Source organism: Bactrocera neohumeralis, chromosome 5, assembly GCF_024586455.1.
Source record: "Bactrocera neohumeralis isolate Rockhampton chromosome 5, APGP_CSIRO_Bneo_wtdbg2-racon-allhic-juicebox.fasta_v2, whole genome shotgun sequence".
In the NCBI taxonomy this organism is placed as follows: Eukaryota; Metazoa; Arthropoda; class Insecta; order Diptera; family Tephritidae; genus Bactrocera; species Bactrocera neohumeralis.
The window spans coordinates 37,272,250-37,290,990 of record NC_065922.1 but is presented as its reverse complement, the minus strand read 5'-3'; the positions used below and the strand labels follow the sequence as shown (position 1 = coordinate 37,290,990).

General features: G+C 38.1%; 1 protein-coding gene across 3 annotated transcripts in view; it reads right to left on the bottom strand.

The window, feature by feature from the left end:
* LOC126759651 (protein-tyrosine sulfotransferase) overlaps positions 1 to 18,692 on the bottom strand; it is a 243,184-nt gene extending 224,492 nt beyond the window's left edge. For all 3 annotated transcript variants that reach the window (XR_007667036.1, XM_050474616.1, XM_050474617.1), the window contains exons 1-2: positions 16,690 to 18,692; positions 8,797 to 8,927 (exon numbers count right to left, since the gene is read on the bottom strand). Coding sequence is in view for 2 of the 3 variants with exons in the window: in XM_050474616.1 (XP_050330573.1) it covers positions 8,797 to 8,927; positions 16,690 to 16,848 (290 nt within the window). In the remaining variant the exon portion in view is untranslated. The remainder of the gene's footprint in view (positions 1 to 8,796; positions 8,928 to 16,689) is intronic.
* Positions 18,693 to 18,741: the final 49 nt, after the last annotated feature.

Sequence of the window (18,741 nt, the reverse complement as noted above, 5' to 3'; positions counted from 1 at the left end):
TCCTGGCCGTCAATCCCGGCTTGGCCACTGTTTGGGACGATTCACCGGCCTTCGACCACGACCGTTTTCACTTGATATTGCCGTATGTGATCCATTTTTCGTCGCCAGTCACCATTCGCTTCAAAAATGGGTCGAATTCATTCCGTTTCAGCAGCAGATCGCAGGCGTTGATTCGGTCTAGAAGGTTTTTTTGCGTCAAATCATGCGGCACCCAAACATCAAGCCTGTATCCAGCCTTCTGCAGATGGTTTAAAATGGTTTGTTGACTAACTCGCTATTCTATTATAAAATTTTTGTTTGCTTAGGAAAAAAGTAACTCTTTCAAAAAATGAGTTAATGATTGCTCATATCTGCTTGCACCCACTTTCAATAATGATATTTGTACATTCACAAAATGATATTTGTGTAAGTGTAAACATGTTTATACAAGTATTTACATATATTGACACAAGTGTGCATATTTTTATTTTCCATTTTCTTGGCCTAAACAAGCACTTTTGAAATTTAATCAAGTGTTACGGAATTTCAAAAAGTTATGCCAAAGTTGTGTCAAAGAACTCAATCGCCCACATGGCAAAGTGTTTACCAACTTTCGTTCGACATAAAAAAGGGCGGCATAAAACAACTTTATGCTTTTACATATGTACATATGTAAACCGTTTCCACATCTCATGTTCTAAATAGGTCAATATTAAATGCGCTTGCAGCAATTGCTTTGTGGTACAAATGTTTCGTTTTTAGGGTTACCAAAGTGCAAAATTATTAATATAAATATGAAAAAGCAGATGAAGTTCTTATAGCACAAAAGGCGTCTCTTTATAGGGTCTCTAAAGTTTTCTTCTGTGTGTTACAAATTTCGTTACAAAATTAATCTAACCTGTTCTGGGTATAAAAAGATCTTTATCTCGTATTTGAAAGTTCGATTTGAATACGAGTTATATGCCACAATGGTCCGATCTGAACAATACTTAGGTATCCAGTAAATGGAATTAAATCGCGAACTTTATGGCACGATCATTTTTTACAACTCTCAATGTAGATTAACTCAGCAACAATACATCGAAGCACTAAATACAATTCATGGCGATGAAGCCCCATTAAGCACCAGTGTTCAACGATGACTTGGTGGTTTCAATGGTAAATTCAATCGTGGTCATAATTCACTCCAAAACGAATTGGAGGTCGCCCAAAATCAGGCTCGCGTCGACTGGTCGAGTGAAATGTTAAAAAATACGATAAATGTGCTTGGAAACACGTCTGTGACAAAGTGACAGATCGAGTCGCAATAAATCATGGTGGCTGATGCAAGAGCATGCGATCCGACAGCGAATCGCATACACGAACGGATCAAAAATTGCTAAAGAAAGATTTACAGGTAACCCTTAAAGCTTCCAGAATACTGCAGTATCTTCCAGTCGGAAGTCTTTGCGGTTAGGAAACCACATAAAAACAAAATATACGTCGATAGCCAAGCGACAGCTAAGGCAGTAATCCATACACATCGTATTAGTCAAAGAAGGACCTTAGAAGTAAAGAAGCGTAGATGTGGTGGCTGAAGGAAAGTGGCTGCATACTCAATACCCGTCCAAAAAGACATTCCGAGAAACGAAATAGCTGATGAGAATGCCGAAACACTACAAGAAATACGCAGGTGCTTAAACAGTTATACAACGAAGTTTCCAAAAAGGCTGACGGACGGATCAAGGGAAGATGGACTGCCTTAAGGACATGCGAAAATCATGTACAAGGTCACCAAAGAAAAACACGTAGTAATGATGGCACTGCGGAAAGTGCAGAGGACCATGAATTTATACGAATGAGCCTGAAACTTAACAACATTCGATTGTAAGGGTGTTTCCATATGAGCCGAATCCACTAAAAGTTGTACGCGCACATAGCACTTCCAAGCATGTGTGTCGGAAACACACCACTGGAATAATGGAGAATAGTAATTTCTGAGTGGTATACTATCATTTGTTTGCCAGTTGTCTTTCAAAAAATCATGAAAACCAACCACGGAAGTTGAATCTTCATCACGAAAATGCTAACTCTCACACATCGACTGAAACAGCTGCATTTTTAAGCACTTTTGAGTCGATTTGATGTGTCAACCAGTGTATAGTCCTGAAGTGATTTCCATTTTATCCCCGTACGTAGCAAAAGAATGACAGGTCAACGTTTTTCAACACCTAAAGAGGTGGGTTGATGCGTTCAGAACGCATGTTTTTGATCAGAACGCATTATCAAAGTTCGAATTTCGTCCGTCAATGCTCAGGACATAAGTCCCTTCAAAGTCGTGTTGCGACGGAACTAATTCACGGATCGAAAACACCAACATATTCTAGACAATTTAAGCCTTCGACTTGTACAAAAAAAAAAAATCGATTTTTTAAAGAAATTTTAAAAGAGGACCCCCTTAATTGAGAATATTTTGATTTGATGCTCTAATCCGAAATAAAAAGCAACCTACGTATTTGAACTTTTCTGCACACTCGTAGATATTTTCATTCTGACGCTCCCTTAGGGTCTTGGGTAAAATATTTCACCCTGAAATTGTACCAATTGCGTCCATATGAAATAGACAGCTTGATTACTTAATTGGTACATTCCTTTTATGAAACAAACTTAGGCCTTCTCAAACGTGGAATAAAAATAACCAACAGATTTTTAATACAGTTTTGGGCGCAAAAGTAAGCTTCGGCGTAGTATCAACAAAAATCTCCATGCGATATTAAACATAACTGAAGAAGCCTTGGAAACGGTTGTATTGTATGTCTCTTAAGCTCTTTTTAAGCATATTTACATATATATAGATCTTTCTTAAGAAGGCAGAGATTTGTAGCTTAGTGTAACAAGAAGGCATCTCTTTGACACCAAAGTGTAATTAAATCAGCAAAAACGACGTTGCGTTGTCTAAACTTCAAGATGAATAAATATAGGAATGCTGATAATCGCTAAGTAGAATTTGATTATCATATCTGCCGGCATATTTTAACCGCACGTAACACGTGTGCAAATTGATATTTAATATGGAAGGCGAAGGAACGGCGCTGAATTAACGCACGCAAATTGCTGATGCGGCGAAATTCAAGGAATAGATTGCGGAGCGCACAACGCTTAACTGGGGTGTACACATCTGCCTCATACATATACATACATACATACAAATATAAATGAATGCTTACATACAATATGTTGGAGTAAGAAGAAAATGTGAGGGTGCGAGCAAAGCATGAAATTGAGGCATAAAAAATTCTGATGTGAAAGTAATTTGCATTGGCAGCTGAACTGTTGGCAGGCGAGCTCAAAAAGCTCACACATACATACGTTCATACAACTAGGCGCACACGTACATGCAAACTCACACTAACATAATATGTAAATAAATATACTTGTATTACTGAACATAGCAGGGAACTCATGAACCAAAAAACACCAAATGCGAACTAGTTGCTTAGTAACTACATTTTCACCACTTCCAAAGTAATGGAATTTGGTGGAATTTCGAACGCGTTGAATTTTTTGTTTGCATTTTATATTTGAATTATAAAGGGTGATCCAAGTAGAGGTACTTTTTTTCATTAGCCTATTTTTGATCACCGAATAGACCACGTCCAGCACGAAGTGAAGAAAATATAGCAGGCGTAGCTGAGAGTGTACACGAAGACCGAGGATAGTCGATTCGGCGCCGTCCGCAACAACTCGGACTGACATATGGAACGACTTGGCGCATTTTACGTCGAGACCTTAAATAGAAAACGTACAAAATACAGCTTGTGCAAGAACTAACCGCTTGACCTTCCCAAGCGACATCGCTTCGCTCTATAGGCTCTTGAAAAGTTCCAAGATGCAACGTTTTCGAGCCAAATTTTGTTCTGTGATGAGGCCCAGTTTCTGCCTCAGTGCAAAATTTCCGCATTTCGGACGAAGAGCAACTTGAAAAGATTCAAAAGCTGCCATTCCGCCCAGAAAAAAAAACGGTTCGGTGTGGTTTGTAGGACAGTGGAATCATCAGTTCATATTTCTTCAAAAATGATGCCGGTGAGAACGTAACCATCAATGGTGACCATTATCGCAACGTGATAACCGACTATTTGATGCCTGAAATTAATGCTCGTGATCTCGGCGCCACTTCCCACACATCGCATCAATCAACGGATTTATTGAGAGAACACTTGCCTGAGCAGATAACTTCACGTTTTGAGACGGTCTTTGGGACACTAAAATCGTATGATATCACACTGTTAGACTTTTTCCTGTGGGGATATGTAATATCTATAGTCTAAGTGGACAATCTCTCTACGATTCAGGCTTGGAGCAAAAGATCACGTGTGCCATTCGCCAGGTACCAGTCGAAATGCTCGAACGAGCCATCGAAAATTGCACTCAACGGACAGACCATCTGAGACGTAACCGCGCCCAACGTTCAAAAGAGATAATCTTCAAAAAATAAATGCGAAAGAATATTCTTTGGAATGGAAATAAACATCCCCCTTTTAATTTGAAGTTTATTTGTTTTTTCTTTAAAAAAAAATAACAGATAAATAGTCTGGAGTTTCCAATATTTTAATCAAGGTCTTTCAGCCAGACAATGAAAGTTTGACTTTCAAATCATCCTAACGTATTTATAAAGTTATATACCTGTTTGTAGGTAACGTTTTAGTTTTGTAATTATTTAGGAGGCACGGCTAACGTAAAAATTTTGAAAATTTATTTTATATTTTTATTTTTCATTTCGATAAAATTATACAAAAATTTTTTGTCAAATTTCAAACGAACTAGATATTTTTTACTTATATCAATATATCTCCATATTGCAAATTAATATTATATAAAATATCACAGTTTATGTCTAAACAGATAAATAGTCTGGAGTTTCCAATATTTTAATCAAGGTCTTTCAACCAGACAATGAATAGTTTGACTTTCAAAGGTTGAACAACTAATTTGATCTTAGAAAATAAACCTAACTGGGTGTGTGTCTTCAGTTTGTATGGCTATATGCGTAGTTTTATAAAATGTTATATACCAAATTAGGACATTGTCAAATTTGAAAGTTTTCCATACAAGAACAACGATTTTAGTTTTAGTTAAATTACAATTTTTTCGGAGATTACATTGTTGCCTTAGAAAATAATCTGTAAAAATTTTGAAAATTTAGTTTTTATATTTTTATTTTATACATATTTCGATAGTCTATATCATTAAAAATATCATACAAAAATTTTAAAAGCATATGTCAAATAGTTAACCGATCTGAACAATTTTTCGGAGATTACATTGTTGCCTTAGAAAATAATCTATACCAAATTTGGTGAAGATACATTGTCAAATGTGACATCAGTTTTTACTTTTCCAACGTCAGTTTTTCTAAAACTACAGTTAACCGATTCAAAATTTTTTCGGAGTTATTACTTAGAAAATAAGAGCAGATGGTGGATATTGTCAAATTTTTTTCATAAAGAACATATCAACGTATGGTAGCTATATGCGAGTTCGATCTGAACAATTTTTTCGGAGATTACATTTTCCAACCATAACCTTAAAACAAGAAAAAACGTTAACTTCGGTTTGCACTATATGAGTTAAGCTAATATTTCTTCGGAGATTACATTGTTGCCCTTCAAGATACATTTCTTTTAGAATTGATTGTCGTTCAGTTTGTATGGAAGCTATATGCTATAGTAATCCGATCTGAACAATTTTTTCGGAGATTACATTGTTGCCTTAGAAAATAATATATGCCAAATTTGGTGAAGATACATTGTCAAATGTGAAAGTTTTCCATACAAGAACTTGATTCCGATCGTTCAGTTTATATGGCAGCTATATGTTATAGTGGTCCGATATCTGCCGTTCCGACAAATGAGCAGCTTCTTGACGAGAAAATGACGTTTGCAAAATTTCAAAACGATATCTTAAAAACTGAGGGACTAGTTCGAATATATACAGACAGACAGACGGACGGACAGACAGACGGACATGGCTAAATCGACTCAGCTCAACATACTGATCATTTATATATATACTTTATAGGGTCTCCGACGCTTCTTTCTGAGTGTTACAAACATCGTGACAAACTTAATATACCCTGTTCAGGGTATAAAAATACGCTGATTTGGTTGAGAAAGCACAACTTTGCAATCCCTTTTAACTTTTGGAGGGAATACGGGCATATTCATGAATAAAAAACACTAACATAAAAAACTAAAAATGTTGGTTACATGTATGTATATACATGAGTACATACATATGTATACGCATCCGATATTGCTAGCAGCTGCCAAAGAACTTCACAAGTGATTGGAGAAAAGCACTCGTTTCAAAGCTCTTTTGTATGTATAGGTATGTGTGTGCATTTGTATGTGCTCGCATGCGTGATTTTTGCCGGTCGAGGGACGCTTATCGCGCACCTGTGGAACTGAATCGATTAAACTGTTCAAAGTTAAATGCACAGCACAGACTCCCGCGTGTACGTTTGCCGACAAATTTGTGCAATTATGCACAGAGACACATACTATACATAGGAGTTGGGCGAGAGCAGTCGTCTGCATAGACAATGGTCTGAGTCTGAATAAAGTAGACGTGTTTTCTTTGTGGTCTTGTAGCGACGCATTACAAAAGGAGTGTGGGATTCAAAACCTGGGAAAGCATAATCTACAAAATATAAGAAAAACGCGAAAAAGCACTCAAATAGCCCTTATATGCCTACGTGCCGAAGATGCCAAAACCTTACTTAAGATCGGTAAAGTAAATATCGGGTGGTCTATCTGTCGCCTCCGGCAATTTTCACCTATTACTTGTAGTTATAGGTGTTTCCAACATATGGCACAACAACAGCGGGAGATTTTATCGCATGGTTTACAACTTGGGGTAGCAGAAGTATAAATCAACGTGGCCGCCTCAATCTAGAATTTTTGCGTCAAACAAACCTTACGGTTTTAAACAGTGACACGCAAAGCACCTTTCAAAATAGAAATAAAGTGTCCATAATAAATACATGCTTGGCAAGCACCCTAAATGAAAGGTGTCAGATATATACAAAAATAGTGATCATATAGCTATAATCGCTGAAGCTTCATTCTCCCAAGAAATAGAACTCCGTCGCAGAAATACCTCTCGAAAACGAAGCTGATATTTTTGAGAGCGTCTAGAGTGCAGCAAAGGCACCAGACGAAGACCCTATCCAATTGGTAACCGCGATTCGGAAGGAACTAAATGCGGCGTGCGACGCCGAAAGCTGATATACTGGTGGAACGAAGAAATCGCCAAGCTAAGGAGACCCTGTCACTCAGCTAGACGCCGCCTACATTGTAACCAAGGAGGCGAAAACGAAATCCGTCTCAGAGAAGCATTTAAACGCTAAAAAGGCTCCTGGAGTCAGGCATTATGCGTAGCAAAAGATCCTGTTTCGAAAAGCTCTATAAGGGAACCAAACATATACTCCTGGGGAACGGCAAACAACATATGTATGTCGAAATTTAAAAAAAAGTCGCAGCAATCTAAGGACGCGGCATTTATGAGAACGCATATTATGTTGTCGAAGCATTATACCCGACACATGAACCTATTTTCTATGCTCCTATAAGCGAAACGAAGCTGCAAAGCCGCCCCTTGTAGCCACAGAAGGAGAACTATAGGCTATTGCGAAAAAAATCAAAATCTCTAAAGCGACTGGTACAGACGGTATACCAAATAGAGCCCCTAAAGAAAACATGATTATAAGATCCTGTACACAGACCCAGAGACGCAGACAGAGGCACAGACAGAGAGACAATATGGCTTTATAAAAACAGGTCCACTATTGGCGCACTAAGAGAAGTAGTTGATATTACGATTAGCAGTAAGTGGGAAAAGATGGAAGGGTACAAAAAATATTGCCATTCTAATTACCCTAGATGTGAAGAGTACGTTCAATTCGACATGGACCAGGGCACTCAAAGAAACACTATCTCTACTGGAGTACCGCAAGGCTCGGTTTTCGGCAAATGCAATGATTGCATAAATGGTTTGCACCGATAGTTTGCTACCATGAGTCTAGAGCTGACGTCTTAGTCTTGCTCATAAGCTCCAGAAAAAATGAAGAAACGATATCGCTCACCATAGGAGAATGTGAGATTACTTCACAGCCACAGTTAAGTACCTTAGTGTAACAGACTCAAATTTAAGGAAGCATCCCAAAGTGGCAGCAACGGTGGATAGATAGACAACATGGGGACCTGGATTTCCACATGACTCATTCAAAGCCATAGGTATACAAATATCTCCCATGAAGAAATACTTAGTCCGGGCCTTAAAATAACAGGTCCCGTGCGAGAGACAAGAGCTGGGAATAGTTCAGGTTTAGCGGATTAAAGTTCCGCACACCGGCTTTCCATGCTTCCTCCTACTATTAAAAACACATAGTACATATACACAAATATGGCCACACTTATGTAAATGTGTTTATGTATTTTTTGCTCAAGTGCCAATGCATATGTTTGCACTTGGATATTTCTCAAGCGTTTCTAGCCCCACCGCCATTTGTTTTGCATCCGCTGAGATCGCTGATGGCTGCCAACAGCAGCACGTCAACACAGTTATTACAATATGTAAACACAAATATACATACGCTTGTTTGCAATTGTGCTTATCTACATACATATGTATATGCATGTTTACATATGTTTATGGAACTGTGCGCACAGCAACCACTTGACTTAAGTATTTGCGCTATTATTTACATATACACATACATACAAACTATATATCTATATGTAGCTGTGCATCATATATAAACGATTTAGGTTCACTCACCTCACATCCGGATGTGCATCCAACATGGCGCGCATCAGCGTTGTCCCCGATCTGGGCACACCGCCAATAAATATTAGCGGCATTTCGCGTCCATATGAATAAGTCTTTTGATCTTCACCCATCACATATTTCTGAAAGCAAAATACAGTTAAATAATAGCGATTTAATGGTCACAAATAATATATAGAAATATCTATTACAAATATGTATATGTTTATATGTATTTTAAAATGCGCAATTTCAGAATTTCTTCGAAAATATTATGATTATTGCAGTTTTTGTATTAGCAAACAATTCGTTCTTAAAATTTACTTAAGAGTACATTGTTCCGTCACATTGTCTGCCCGAAGTCCGTGAGTATACAAGGTCTGTCGCAAAAGAAACAGAACTTTTTAAATATAACTGTTTCTGGTGGCGCCACCTATTGGTGGGTGTATGAAATAAAAAGTTTGATCTCTTGTTGACATTTCGTAAACATTTTAAGACAATTGGATAACTACAATCGATATTATCGATCAAAAAGTGGCAGCAGCTTTTGGTCATCGGCGTTAAAATGCAAAGAGCAAATATTAAATTTTGTTTTAAACTTGGGAAAACGTTTACTGAAACATTTCAAATAATGAAAAAAGTTTATTGTGATCAGTGCCTATCCCGTAGTAATATGCATGAGTGGTTTAAGCGATACCAAGAAGGTCGTGAGGACCTCTGTGACGATCAGAAGTCGGTCGTCTTCAGAAGTCAAAAATAAAGACAATGCTGATTTGTTTTTACGATTCCGAGGGTATTGTACACCGAGAGTTCGTCCAAACGATTAATGCTGTGTTTTACCTTGTTGTTATGAAGCGTCTTTTGTCACGCATACGTCGTGCTCGATCACAATACCGTGAGGCAGGGTCCTGGCGCCTGTTGCATGATAATGCGCCGTGTCATCGGTCGACGCTTGTCACTGATTTTTTGACAAAAAAAAATCCATATTAACCATTAATCACTCACCCTACTCACTTGATCTGGCACCCTGTGATTTTTACCTATTTGGAAAACTTCATTTGCCCATGAAAGGACACTGGTTTCAGGACATTTCAGCTATCCAAAAGGCGACGACCGATATTCTCAAGAGCATTCCGAAAAATGACCTTAAACACTCATTTGAAATGCTAATTGACCGGGCTAAACGCTGTATCGAAGCACAAGGAAACTACTTTCAATAAAAAAAATATAACTTTTGAAAAATATTAATTTTTTGTTGTTTTTTTAACAGTCCTGTTTCTTTTGCGACAGACCTTGTACATATATACTCAGAAGGAGAAATTGTCAATGTGGACTATCGCACAAAGGTTCGCTTGCTCCAAAAAATGGTATTTGGAGCTATTCATATGTATAAAAAAACAACAAATGACTTTGAAACCGCTACCAGAAAGCCTAGATCTAAAACCATTCCAGCAGGAGACAGGATAATTTGTAGGACGAGCAAAAACAACACGTTTGTGAATTCTCGTGAAACAAAGTCTGAAGTTGGGCATCAAATTAAAAAATATTAAAAAACGATTAAGATTTGCAAAGGAAATGATAAAAAAATACTGAAATAGAGTACTCTGGAGTGACGAGTCAAAGTTCAATTTATTCCAATCCGATGGAATATTATATGTAAGGCGTCCTCCAAACATGGCCCTAAACCCCAAGTACACTGTGAAAACAGTAAAACACGGTGGCGGATCTGTTATGGTTTGTGGAGCCTTTCGGTGTCGCGGTATTGATCCAATTGTGCGTGTTCAAGGGCTAATGGACCAACATTAATATGAAAGCATTTTGGAGAATGTAATGGAACCATATTCTTTTGAAAATATGCCAATCCATTACATTTTCCACTATAACAATGACTCAAAACACACTTTAAGGATAGTGAAGAGCTGGCTTTCGAAAAAAAATATTGAAGTTCCAGGCTGGCCTACGGAAAGTTCTGATCTCAAGTCATTTGAAAACTTATGGGCATGGCCAAATAGTATCTTCAAAGTGTAACACCTTTCAACCAAGAATGGTTGGTTGCTACCTCTAATAAACATATGAATTTCATACAGGAATATTGCTCGGTTAGTTTATGTGGCGCTATATGCTATAGTGATCCGATCTGAATAATTTCTTCGTAGATTACAGCAATGCCCGAGGCAATAATCTACACCAAATTTCATAAAAATATCTTGTCAAATGAAAAAGTTTTCCATACAAGCACTTAACTCCTATCAGTTTGTTCCGACAAAGTGAGTTCACTTACCCCTGAGAAAACCGATTTTTGTTTTTCTGGTCGACTTTATACCGTATACAACATTATAAGATAACGTAACGAAATCAAAACCACGAATTATCCTCGATAAACTGTATTTCAGTGCCGAAAACGGATCAAGTCGGGCCTTGATATATTCCAGCCTCCATATAGTGGAAGTATTCGTTACCCTTTTCCACTATATGGCGAATATATCGGCTAATGCTTAAAACATTGGGATTAATTTAATTTAATACGAAATTAAATGAAATCAGTCAAGACCTTCAACTATATTTAATATACCTAAAATACTTTAGTAATTTTCGCTTTCCGATTGGTTTTATGCCGCATATATCGGTCAATGTATACAATACATAATAATGAAATAAAACGAACATGTTTTCCAAAACACCACATTGATGTTAATTATAGATGAAGTCGGTAAAGAACATTTTTCTCCGTATACCCGATATATCGAAATTCTTTCAACTTGGCTTTGTTTCTATCGTATCAAAATTATGTCCCTCGGTAGAAAAATCAGTGATATGAATATGCACAATACCTTCAAACAACTTGAGCTATTGAAACTTAGTAAGTCTTTGACCTAAAATACTTGTATAATAAGATGTCAAATATGATTGTACAAGACTATAATAATTTTATCTATATGCATTATAAATAGAACCATCAAAAACAAGACACTGACATCATCGTTTTTTATTTATTTCCACTTCAAAAGAAAAACCTTATAATGACAACCGCTTAAAGCTTTAACTGGTGAATGTCAAACTAGCGTTATCTGCATACTTTCCGTTAACATTTTCCTTATAACTAATTGATATTGACATGTAACTGCATCTGTTCCGACAATTAACGTGAGTATTTTCCGGTTTGCGAACAAAAAATTTGTATGTCAGTTTCAGATTTTTTCTTTACAACTTCAGTCAGAAATATTCCCATTAGCTTTTTAAGGTTGCTGTCACTGTTCGGTTTTCAATAAAAAGCGAGCGATATTTTTATGCATTGGTGCGTAACATTATAAAGCTGATGGAGGCACAATTTTTTCTCTCGAAGTAAATAGCGGCACACAAATTTATTGTTGTTCATAACTATTTCATTAAAAAAATTAAAAGCAAGTTTTTCAATATCAAATTTTTTTTACTGAGCAAAAGCTGGGTTAAAAAAGCTGTTGTTGCATAAGAGCATGTTTTCTTTTGTTCAGGTATGCAAACAGAAGAGAAAAAGAATAAATCTAAAATAAAAACAAAACAAGAAAATGTTAACTTCCGTTGCACCGCAGCTAGAATTCCGTTCACATATAAATAAAGTTTCTATACAAGAACATGATTTTGTTCAGACGGTTTGTATGGCAGCTACATATATACTATAGACGTCGGATTTCTTAAAATCTAGTCAGATATTGTAGCATTATCTCGAAAAATACTCTATGCAAAATTTTACCTTGGTATCTTGATAAATAAAAAAGTTTTCAATTCAAGGGCTTGATTCCAATCATTCAGTTTCTATGGCAGACGACATTCGGCATCCGATTAACTCGTCATTTGGTTCAAATTTTCACTTTTATACCCTGAACAGGGTATATTAAGTTTGTCACGAAGTTTGTAACACCCAAAAGAAAGCGTTGGAGACCCTATAAAGTATATATATAAATGATCAGTACGTTGAGCTGAGTCGATTTAGTCATGTGCGTCTGTCTGTCTGTCAGTATATATAAAAACTAGTCCCTCAGTTTTTAAGATATCGTTTTGCAATTTTGTAAACGTCATTTTCTTTTCAAGAAGCTGCTCATTTGTCGGAACTGCTGATATGGGACCACTATAACCTAGACCGATTTCCGGTATATAATATACAAACTAAATATCGGAACAAATGAACAAGTTCACTTGTTGTATGGAAACTTTCTAAAACATAAAACTGCCATACATTTGACAATTTAACGATATATCTTCACAAAAGTTGACACAGATTATTTTCTAAGAAAATAATGTAATCTCGGAAAAAATTGTTCAGATCGGCTCACTATAGCATATAGTATATACAACCCGAACGGTCGAAATCTAGTGCTGGTATGGAAAACTTTTGCATTTGACGTGGTATCTTCACGAAAATTGACAGGAATTACTGCTTAAGGTAATAACATAATTTCTGAAAAAATTGTTCAGATCGGATTACTATAGCATATAGCTTCCATACAAACTGGACACATAGTTACTAAAAGAAATGCAACTGTGAAGAGTATATTAGCTTGGTTGCAGCCAAAGTTAACGTTTTTCTTGTCTCGAAAAAATTTCTGCCAAAAATCCAATTTTCAGTTTTTTTTCTTTCGTCCAAGTCCTAAGCTAAGATTTTAACTAAAACATGTATTTTTTCACCTTAGATGATCCTATAAGGAATTATCCTGCCAACGCGGGAGCATCTTTTTTCTAAGGTGTCACCGAAAATGGCGTCGCAATGGCCGAGTTTAATATATTTTTTTTCCAAAAATTTCAGAATTTCTTTGTTAATAGTGTATGTTTGTAACACAAAAAATTCTAATAAAATATATCATTTCTATGAGAAAAAAATTGTTTTGAAAAGATGCTGTTTTTTACCCGACGAAACCCTTGTAACCCCTAACCTTTTCGTATAATTCCTGAAAATGTCCAACTTTATGTCTAAAGGTCCGGGCTGCATGAAGGCCAGTCTAACAGAGAGAGAGAGAGTGTGTTGGCCTAGTGTATTTGGGGTCAAAGTACTTGCATCGAGGTCTGCGGGCATAAGTTTTCCCATCTGATGGAACCCTATTTATCTTGATATCATCACAAAAGAATACTCTTTTCTACTCTTTTGCTGTTCAATGGCGGTATTTCTTTGCAAACTCTAAGGGGCTCCTTTGATTGCGTTCGGAGAGTAATGGCTTCTTCCTTGCATCTTTTTCAAAGAGTCGTGTCTCACGTAATCGTCTTTTTACGGTATCTATAGTTGGTGCATTTGGCTTTTCTCCAAAAACCGCAACTCGAATTTGATTTGCCGTCAATTGGGTATCCTTTTTTGACTTGCGGATAATTAACTCGTCCTCCCGAAAAGTCGATTTCCGACCTCTCTTATTTTTTTGAACTTCTTTTGTCATTTTATTCTGGTTGAAATACCTAACTGCATTAAGAGACATAGGTTTGGAGATATTTAGGGTCTTTGCAATGTCTCCGTAAGACTAGGATAACAGCCCTTGTGTTCTCAAAGAATCATGGAATGTGTTCTTTACCGATTTAATACATATTTAACATTGATATGGTGTATACTAACAAGGCGGAAAATCAAGAACACTCTCCGCGATATCGTATAAAGGTGACGCAGTACGGTTGGACTGAACATCAACCTGTCTAAAACGAACATCTTCCCGTTTACTAAAAGAAGGTCCCTTGGTGGCACACAATTAAACTCACTTTGTATTCCACACTTCGGTGGAAGCAGCATCTGACAATATCGCCACAATAGCACTCATGGTGTGCAGTGGTATTGAATCAGGTGGCTGAAAACCATCGCTAGTTACATATGGAGCGTTAGCTTGGGCTTCGAAAGCATCGCACATTTCAATAGAACTTCAATATCGAAACTGCAAGGGCTTGTCTGCGTTTGCGCATCGGGTGCTAAGGGTACGTATCCAATATCAGCACTAGAAGCCATGCTGGAATTTACACCGCTTCACTTAGTAATCAATCAAACAATAAAATGTTAAAGGGTTTGACAGAGATTATTCAATTAGAAGTCTTTGCTATTAGTCGGTGCATAGAGATAAATCCAACGCAAATATCGCAATGAAAATATTGAAATAATCAGCGGTAGTCAAGCGGCACTTTAAGCAATCTAAACTTATGGGATTACATCGCTACTGCTACAGAAGTGCCTAGCAGTTCGCAACCAAATGGACCTCATCTGAATGCCAAGTCGCAAGGACATAATCGGGATTGAACTGACTGTATACTCTGCAGCTGCTTCCAAGATGATAGGACCGGTACCCTGCATTGCGGTTGGTCCATATACCATAAATGTGCGGTTGCACAAAGAGAAGACAGTGAGCAGGAAAAGTATTGACAGCAACTAGCTTACACCAATGGGTTGTTAAAATCTGGGTTGAAAAGCGTTTTCAATCTTTCGTGTGATATACATACAAGGTCTGTCGCAAAAGAAACAGGACTGTTAAAAAAACAACAAAAAATTAATATTTTTCAAAAGTTATATTTTTTTATTCAAAGTAGTTTCCTTGTGTTTCGATACAGCGTTTAGCCCGGTCAATTAGCATTTCAAATGAGTGTTTAAGGTCATTTTTCGGAATGCTCTTGAGAATATCGGTCGTCGCCTTTTGGATAGCTGAAATGTCGTGAAACCATTGTCCTTTCATGGGCAAATGAAGTTTTCCAAATAGGTAAAAATCACAGGGTGCCAGATCAGGTGAGTAGGGTGAGTGATTAATGGTTAATATGGAGTTTTTTGTCAAAAAATGAGTGACAAGCGTCGACCGATGACACGGCGCATTATCGTGCAACAGGCGCCAGGACCCTGCCTCACGGTATTGTGATCGAGCACGACGAATGCGTGACAAAAGACGCTTCATAACACCAAGGTAAAACACAGCATTAATCGTTTGGCCAGGTGGGACGAACTCTCGGTGTACAATACCCTCGGAATCCTAAAAACAAATCAGCATTGTCTTTATTTTTGACTTCCGAAGACGACCGACTTCTGATCGTCACAGGGGTCCTCACGACCTTCTTGGAATCGTTTAAACCACTCATGCACATTACTACGGAATAGGCACTGATCACCGTAAACTTTTTTCATCATTTGAAATGTTTCAGTAAACGTTTTCCCAAGTTTAAAAAAAAAATTTAATATTTGCTCTTTGCATTTTACGACCGATGACCAAAAGCTTCTGTCACTTTTTGATCGATAACATCGATTGTAGTTATCTAATTGTCTTAAAATTTTTACGAAATGTCAACAAGAGATCAAACTTTTTATATCATATACCCACCAATAGGCACCACCAGAAACAGTTATATTTAAAAAGTTCTGTTTCCTTTGCGACAGACCTTGTATACCGGCTACTTGTGGCATTTTACACTGGAAACGGTAGGCTCAAAAAGCACTTATTCCACATGGGTATAGCCTCTTCTGCCAACTGTCAGTTCTGCGACAAGGAGTCGGAAACTTTCTAGTAACTCAAGCTAGAATAAACAGCAGTTTGCAGACGCATGATCAAGGCCCTTGGTACTATGTATCTGAATAGCGCTCACATTGGCTCAATAGCGCCTAGCAGAATACTGGAATTCATCAGTGTGCTGGGCCTATGTGATTCGTTGAGACACCGTGGAGTCTATTTCGGAGACCTTTGATAAGGCATAATATAAAACAAAGATTATTGATATTTTTTTTTAAGATCCCGATTCAAAAAAATCTAGCTATATATGTAAGTACTATAAAACATTCTCCAATTCTCATTTAAAATTAAATATTTCATATTCAACATTTTCGGTGTGCCAACACCATACGAGTGCGGCCACTGTGCAAAGTACGTAAATATATTTATATGTGATAATAATAACGTTAAACTGCTTTCAAGACTTTTGCCCACTTACCTCTTCGCGCACCATCAGCGATCCATCCGGCGACGTAACGTCGTTCTTGAAGAAACACGTTGGCGCGAATTCGGTGAATTTGAAGAGGAACATGGTGACAACGACTATGGTGACCATCAGCCATAGCGTCGCTTTCTTGTTGCGATATTGCAGACGCATTTTGAGGAAAATTATTATCCTTTACGCACACACGAACGCACACAGAGAGCGGGGGAGAGAGCAAGCGGTAGGATGAACAGTCACAGTCACACACAAGCAATTATATGTATGTATGTATATGCTAAGCGTACAAGTTGAAGCACATACACAGGCACAGGAACGTGGTTGTTTGTTATTATAGTTTTTGTTGTTGTTGTTGTTGTTGTTGCTTACTTATATGTACGTTACACACTACTTAAACACTATAACTGTAACTGTCACTGCAACGTGCACTTCTTACGCCAACGACGGATATGTTACAAATATATTTATGTACATATATATGTATTTGTGTGTGTTTGTATATATGTATGTGTGTGTGTATTTACAAAGTTATGAATTTGAAGTGTGCAGCGACCGACGAAAAAGCGCTGAAATTGCTGCAAAGCTCAAAAACTAGTGGCACTGTTGAACCACTGCGGCGACGATGACGACAACGACGACGACGCTGACGTCGATGGCGACGACTACTCGTAAGTTGTGAAGTGTCGGGTCTTTTTGCCTTTGAAATTTTAGCTTTTTCGCGTTTTTGCGTTTTTATTTTCCACTTTTCAGGTTGTGCGTTTAAATGCTTGTCGCTGAGTGGGTACTACTATGTTTGTCGTATGCTGTGTTTTGCGCTCCTTATTTCCCTTCTTCGTGCTGCAGGCTTGCTTTCTTTTTTGTTACTTAATATTTGACTTGCAAGTCAACGCGAGTCTGGCGAGTCACCCACTGTGGCGCGCGTTGACTTTGTGGCGGAAAAACGTTCTGCAGCCAACTTAACTCGCCAAACGAATGATGACAAATATTAATATTTCATTTAAGGCTACACGAGATTTGATTTCTACGTTCGCTTATATAGCTCCAATATTGGAACGCTTCAGCTCCTGCGGCGCACACGCTATACTCGAACTCAGTAATATATACTAACGGACGCAGTGGCGAGTGCACAACCGGGTAATGATGATGATGACAACGAAGTTGAGGGCGAAGACGAGGCCGTAGAAGTGCTACAGAGGATGTGGATAACAGTGTGTGGTATAAGTATGAGGACAACAACGGCGACAATGCTGCTAACGACGCCACTGATGACTTGGGCGCGCGGGCGGACGGCTTAGCGCTGCTATGGGTTGGCTTTATGGCGCTTCAATTGACTTTCCTTGTTGCAGTGGCTGGAATTTTGCGTCTTCTTATTGTTCGTATACGCTTAGCACCCACTGTGCATGTCTTACACTGTTGCAGTTGCTGGCTTTTGTTGTTATTGACGTTGCTGTAGTTGTTGTTATTGTTGTTGCTGCTGTGCTCCTCAAAAACGCGCACTCATATTTCTTCATTTGTATGCCAAACGCGGGCGCATAGCAATGAGCAAAAATCACAAGCACACCTACACATATGCAGCTATGTATATGTGGTAAGAATTGCATGCACTGCGGCCACAAACGAAGATGACGCTGCACGTATGTACGTGCGTGCGTGTGTGTGTGAGAATGTAAAAAAGCTGGCTAAGGAAATTACTGTGCCGCTGCCCCGCCGCTAACACCACTCGTGTCTTTACACTTGCGTGTGGGTGTGTATGTATGTGTGTAGCTGAGTACTGACTGGTACTTGGACCAACTGCCAACTGCCAAGACGCTCTTGTGCCTGCTCGTTTGCTTATGTAGGTGCCAGTGGAAATTCTTTCCACCACTTAGCTGAGCCACGGCAGTAACGTTACTTTGGCGACGGCGACGACGACGACGAGTGACTTCGTCGCGTGCTTACTGTGTGCTGAATAATTCTTCGCACACTCACGCACACATAAATAGCATACAAACAACAACCGGTTTACACTTTGGCACTTGCACTGCTTACGGGATTCTACACACACCTTTT